The sequence below is a fragment of the Brassica napus genome, chromosome A10 (genome assembly GCF_020379485.1).
Source record: "Brassica napus cultivar Da-Ae chromosome A10, Da-Ae, whole genome shotgun sequence".
Classification (NCBI taxonomy): Eukaryota; Viridiplantae; Streptophyta; class Magnoliopsida; order Brassicales; family Brassicaceae; genus Brassica; species Brassica napus.
The window spans coordinates 5,299,450-5,306,270 of record NC_063443.1 but is presented as its reverse complement, the minus strand read 5'-3'; the positions used below and the strand labels follow the sequence as shown (position 1 = coordinate 5,306,270).

The 6,821-nt window shown below is 39.9% G+C and overlaps 1 protein-coding gene across 1 annotated transcript; it reads left to right on the top strand.

The window, feature by feature from the left end:
• Positions 1 to 2,129: 2,129 nt before the first annotated feature.
• LOC106412885 (pentatricopeptide repeat-containing protein At1g26900, mitochondrial-like) lies at positions 2,130 to 4,287 on the top strand. The gene has a single exon (XM_022693782.2). It carries the CDS (start codon positions 2,165 to 2,167, stop codon positions 3,893 to 3,895), a length of 1,731 nt encoding a protein of 576 aa, XP_022549503.2. The 5' UTR covers positions 2,130 to 2,164; the 3' UTR covers positions 3,896 to 4,287.
• Positions 4,288 to 6,821: the final 2,534 nt, after the last annotated feature.

Below are 6,821 nucleotides of genomic sequence, written 5' to 3'. Positions count from 1 at the left end.
ATTTTTGTTCCGCCTCGCGTTGATTCTTCTCTTATATAAATCGTATAGTGTGTGACATGATTATGTCACGAGTAATCCAAACCAACATCATACCGGTTTAAACTTTATTATTGACTTTATAGATATTTCTCTTTTACTGGATAATTATCGATTTGTTACAATAAACATCCTAAGTGCTTTTAGACTAGTATCCTCATTGTTTTATATAAAGCTTAGCTGCTATGAAAGCTAGATATTAAGAATACGTTTTACAATCTTTATTTTACAGCTTAAAAGAAACCACAACAACCCAAACAATCAAAACACCAAAAACTAGAATTTCAAAAAAGACGAATCATTAATGATCACCTCTTTCTTTTGTCCAATCTTAGAAATAAACTTCAAAACAAATATATCAAACCAATCACCTCAACTAAAACTCAAAGACACATATATTGAGTCAGAAATACAAACTACACGGTCAACTATTTAACAATTTACAAACTTACTTTCACAACGACATATACATCGAGTCAGCTAAACAAATACAAACTACACGGCCAGCTATTTAACAATTTACAAACTTACTTTCGCAACGAAGAAGACGAAGACGACAACCAAGATCAGTGAAATTACCTAAACAAAAAAAAGCAGAGTAAGTTATGAACTCTGATAAATACAACTAACAATGATTTTTGTTTACATATTACCCATCAAATAAAAGATAAACAAACACAGCCACAACATAAGATACAAGAGACAATCCCGACAAACACAAAAGCGGCAACAACAGCTCCACCTGCTCACTCCTCTTATCTTATAAAAATAGCTTACAGCCCAATGTCAACATGTCAATGCTATTGTCTTCTTATGAGAAATACATATTCGTTTAAAACTCATTAAAGCCCAAATACTCAAACTGTCACTCATTTTATATTTCTACAAGTTTTCATGTATTTGTTTTAAAGGTCCGGTAAGAGCAAAAAATTTAAAAATAAAATAAAAACATATAACAAACATAATAAAAATAATAAAAATTATTTCTTAATACACACAACTTACACAACTAAACTGAAGAAAAAAATATCCAGAAACAAAAGGTATTCTCAACAACTTTAATATAATTTATGTACTATCAACAATACAAGAAACAAATTAAAAAGACAAATAAACAATAAGTCTCAGTGACACAGCAAACAACAACACGAACTATATCAATCACATTACTAACACAGTTTAGTTCTTCATACGTGGAGAACAATGTATACAGAGTTCATCATCATAACTCTAACCATATAACAATAAAAAAAACTTGAAAAACAACTCAAGACGCAAAATTCACAACTACAATAACCGTAGCAAATATTTAGATGAAACAAGAAATCTGTCCACAACCCCGCGCTTGCGCGGAGGCAATGTCCCTAGTAATACTAAAACTGTACTCAATAGATGTACTATTGACAGGATAAAACAAAAATTTACACATGCACGACAATATTACCAGCAACTATTCAGTTTTGAAATCTTCAGAAGTTGGCTTATGAACCCGATATTATTGATGTCATATCAGTTATTAATTCTGCAATAAACTTCAAAATTACGTTCATAAGATACATTACAGCCCATAAAAACAATAAACTAACTATATAAAATTTAAAATCCATTAAAAAGGCCCATAAACACATTCAGAGAACCAAATAATATAATTATTTGTTGAGAATATAGAAATTTATCGCTGAAAGAAATACAACCTCAAAATAAACAGCATTTCACATGTTCTTCCCACACAAAATATACACAAGAACAATACAAAAAACTACGGTGTTCATATCCCGCCAACAACACACAAAATAAACAGTTCCGACAACAGCAACAACACAATTTTAACAACTTCACAAACTTCGGTTTCTCCTTGCTATCATGCAAAAAACTACATCTATAATCCTGCGCTTGCGCGGAGCCTAACCCCTAGTGTATAAGAGAAAACAAAGCAAAATAGAGGACATATCGACTTTATAAACTAGTGTCTCTGCTGTTTAATTTGTTTTATCCCATAAATTTGTTGTAGTACAGCTTTTTATCAATCGTACAAACAGGCCCATTAGAGAATGAAAGCCCAAGATGACCTTCTTAAGCTAAAAACCTAAACCGTGTTTTCTATTCCGCCGTGAGCTGGCGTTTACCGATGGCATTGGCGATAACGTTTGGCATATTCACGTTGCGTCGTATGAGTCTATACACAACAACAACAACAAGCATTGAATCTCCACGGTTCCAGAAACTTATCGAAGATCTAAGATGTTGCAGAGACGTTGCCCAAGTTTGTCGAATCCATGGCTACATGGTGAAAACAGGGATCGACAAGGACGATTTCACAGTGAGCAAGCTCATTGCTTCCTCTCTTCAAGATATCCGATACGCCTCCTCGATCTTCGAGAATGTCTCCAACACTAATCTCTTCATGTTCAACACAATGCTCAGAGGTTATTCTATCAGCGACGAGCCAGAGCGAGCCTTTCCGGTCTTTAACCAATTGAGAGCTCAAGCTTTCAGCTTGGATCGCTTCTCTTTCATCGCAACTCTAAAATCATGCGCTCGTGGATTGTGTAGTAGAATCGGTGAGGGTGTGCATGGGATCGTATTGAGATCTGGGTTCATGCCGTTTACCGATTTGAGAAACGCTCTTCTTCATTTTTACTGTGTCTCTGGGAGGATCAATGATGCTCGGAAACTGTTTGACGAAATGCCGCAGAGGGTCGATGCTGTTTCGTTTAGTACTTTGATGAACGGGTATCTTCAGGTTTCTAAACCTTCGTTGGCTCTGTATTTGTTCAGGGATATGCGGAAAAGTGAGATCGTTGTTAGTGTTAGTACGCTGCTTAGCTTTCTTTCGGCTACTGGTGATCTTGGAGACTTGTTAGGAGCTGAATCTGCTTATGGGTTGTCTATCAAGACTGGCCTTGATCTTAAGTTGCATTTAATCACTGCTTTGATAGGTATTTACGCCAAAATTGGGGACATGAGTTCAGCGCGCAGGATCTTTGATTGTGCTGCAAGGAAGGACGTTGTTATCTGGAATTGTATGATTGACCAGTATGCCAAAATGGGTCTACTGGAAGATTGTTTATGGCTACTGAGGCAGATGAAGTATGAACAAATGAAACCAAATTCATCTACATTTGTTGGGCTGTTGTCTTCCTGTGCGAGCTACGAAGCATCATCCATAGGACAGAGCGTTGCAGACTTGGTGGAAGAGGAAAAAATAGCTTTGGATGCAGTACTGGGAACCGCACTTGTTGATATGTATGCAAAACTAGGGATGCTTGACAAAGCTGTTGAAATTTTTAATAGGATGAAGAACAAGGATGTCAAGTCCTGGACCGCAATGATCTCAGCTTATGGAGCGCATGGGCTAGCAAGAGAAGCAATAAATCTTTTCTATAAGATGGAGGTCGAGAACAACAATGTGAAGCCCAATGACATTACTTTCTTGGTTGTGTTGAATGCTTGTAGCCATGGAGGTCTGGTAAAGGAAGGAATCATATGCTTTAAGAGGATGATTGAGGTATACCGCTTCATACCTGAAGTTGAGCATTATGGCTGTGTGGTTGATCTTTTAGGCCGAGCAGGGCAGTTAGAGGAAGCATATGAATTGATGCAGAATTTACCTATCACAAGCGACTCAACAGCTTGGCGTGCTTTGCTAGCTGCTTGTAGAGTCTATGGGAATACAGATTTAGGGGAACGTGTGAGAATTAAATTGGTTGAAATGGGTGAGAGAAATTTTGCTGATGCAATTCTTTTGGCTGGAGCACATGCTGTTGCAGGGAATCCGCAAGGTCGACAAGATTTATTAGATAATGAATTGTATAAAGAGAAAAAAGAAGCTGGATATAGTGCCATCGAAATAGAATAGAGTAGGGGAACAATCTGTGGGCATCATTCAACTGTGTTGGAAAGTAAATCACGTCAGGAACCATAGCTCTGTTCGTTTCATCACCGCGGAACGCAGCGGTAGCGTCAAAAAATTAAAGCTTTAACGACAACAACACAGCACAGATGAACCACGGCTGACTGATATTGCAGTCGTGCGGCAACAAACAGAGGATAAAACGGACGCAGAAAATATCAGCGGCATCGGCTTCTCGTTCACCGTTCATTATTTTGCCGCTGCCGCTGGATGTGGCGTCTATGAAACGAACAGACCTCATATATTTATATTCGCGTAACGGAGTTTTGCTTATAAAACGTTAACCGTGCATAGTGAAAGCAAAATTAATTTTGAAAAATCCTAGTTCTTTTTTATCTCTCTTCTTTTTACCCTTTTCCCCATATCCCCATACTTGGACGTGTGTGTCTGAGTGTCCCTACTTGAACTTTCTGTTTAGACTGTTTAGTTTCCAGAGTGGCATCGATTGACGCCAATGGAGTGTCGTTCGAAGACTGTTAAATTATCATTCATCACGCCACTTTCAACTCTTGAGACAACGACATGCAGAGGATTCCAGAGTGGCATCAATCGACAGGTGTCATTCGCCTTTGTCAAACATTCTGCCAGCCATTTTGACGGAGCGGAAGTACCGTATAGTAACCGATAATGCAAAAGTAACGTTGAATTCTGAGAATCACTGTTATCTTAGCCATTTTAAGTCTGTTGAATTCTTAGAGAATGCCCAGAAGTAAGGATTCAAGAATTGTTTAAAACAAAACCCTAAATTTATATTTCAATAATCAAAGTCGTATCTCTCACAAAGCCGAGAAGACGCTATATATAGTAAACATAAAAGCCTTAGTCGGCTAAATAGCAAAACCCAAACCTAATTATAAAAGGAAAAGCAAACTATCATAGAAAAAGAAATATAGAAAACCAAAGCCGGTGTAATTAAGGATGTACGCTACATCAGGTTCACTCCTGTACGAGAGATTCATCCACGAATCCCAAAAGTATGTCGTCATCAGACTCAAACTTGAAGAGATGCTTCACGTTGAACACATCGGCGGTATGTATATGGGAAGGAAGACGATGGTGATAGGCATTTGCATTGATTTTCTCGACTATCCGAACAGGTCCAAATTTGCGCGGTTTGAGCTTGTTGTATTGACCAACAGGGAATCGTTCCTTGATCAACACAGCCCAGACGTGATCACCAACTTGAAAATGTACCTCTCGACACCGTTTATCCGCTGACCGTTTGTATTTGATTGCCGTGCCTGCCAAGTTATCTTGAGCCCGAGCATGAACCTCAACTATCTCATCAACAAGCTCCAATGCTCGCCCATGGAACTCGCCGGGTTGAGGAAGAGGAGACAGAGCCAACGGTCTGCGCGGAATCACGCCGCAAACCACCTTGAACGGACTAAAACCAAGGCTCCTATTATGAGCATGGTTATGAGCAAACTCAGCCTGACATAAAAGAGAGTCCCACGACCGAACGTTACCACCAACCAAGCAGCACAACATGTTTCCCAAGCTTCGATTAACAACTTCTGTTTGGCCATCAGTTTGAAGATGATACATAAAGCTCATGTTCAAACTAATTTTAAGTAGCTTCCAAAGAGAACGCCAAAAGTGGCTGATGAAACGGGAGTCACGGTCGGAAACTATAAAAGTCCGAAGACCATGTAATCGATAGATTTCACGAAAGAATAAGGTGGCAATATGCACAGCATCCGTTGTCTTCTTACAAGGAATAAAATGAACCATTTTTGAAAATCGATTGACAACCACAAAGATCGAATCATTGCCGCGTTGGGTTCGCGGAAGACCAAGCACAAAGTCCATACTGATATCACTCCATGGCTGAGTCGGAATAAGCAAAGGAAGGTAGAGACCAGCATTAGACACATGTCCTTTACCCTTCTGAAAAGTCGTGCACCGTGCCACGAACCGTTCGACGTCACGCCGCAAGGTAGGCCAAAAGTATGAGTCGGTGACCAGCTTAAATGTATGATCCCGTCCTATATGGCCTTCGTGATGTAACTCCACGATGATCTGTAGCCGGAGGCTACAATCAGGCACACACAATCAATTGTTTCTGAAGATAAAGCCATCGACCAGAGAATAATCGGATCGTATTCCATAAGTGAGATCCAACCAGACCGAAGAGAAGAATGGATCCGTCGCGTATAGCTCCGCAAAGCACTCAAATCCAGTCACGCTCACCCGTAATGTAGACACCAACGCATGACGGCGACTCAAAGCATCCGCTACTTTATTAAGCTTTCCTGACTGATGCTTGATCACAAACGTGAATTGCTGTAAATAAGCTATCCAAAAGACGTGGCGTGACGAAATCTTGTCTTGCGTACCGAGATACTTCAACGCGACGTGGTCTGAAAAGAGTATGAACTCCTTATGAGCCAGATAGTGATGCCAATGTTTAATTGCTTGGACGATTGCATAAAACTCGATATCGTAGATGCTATACCGAGCTCGAGCACCAGCCATTTTTTCGCTATAGTAAGCAATAGGGCGACCTTGCTGACTTAAGACCGCTCCAATACCTAATTTACTTGCGTCACAATGCAATTCAAAAGGCAGGTCGAAGTCGGGAAGTACCAGAATAGGGGCTGTCGTGAGCTTAGTTTTAATAAGCTCAATTGCTTGAGAAGCTTCCTGCGTCCACATAAAAGACATGTTCTTCATGCAATCTGTAACGGAGCCATGATGGCGCTGAAGTTATTCACGAAACGTCGATAGAAGGATGCTAACCCATGGAAGCTACCGACTTCAAAGACCGTTTTTGGTGTGGGCCACGAGGCGACTGTGGCGACCTTCTGCGGATCCACCCATAGTGCCGCGGCAGAGACGACATAACCAAGAAATAAAACCTCTGAGACGC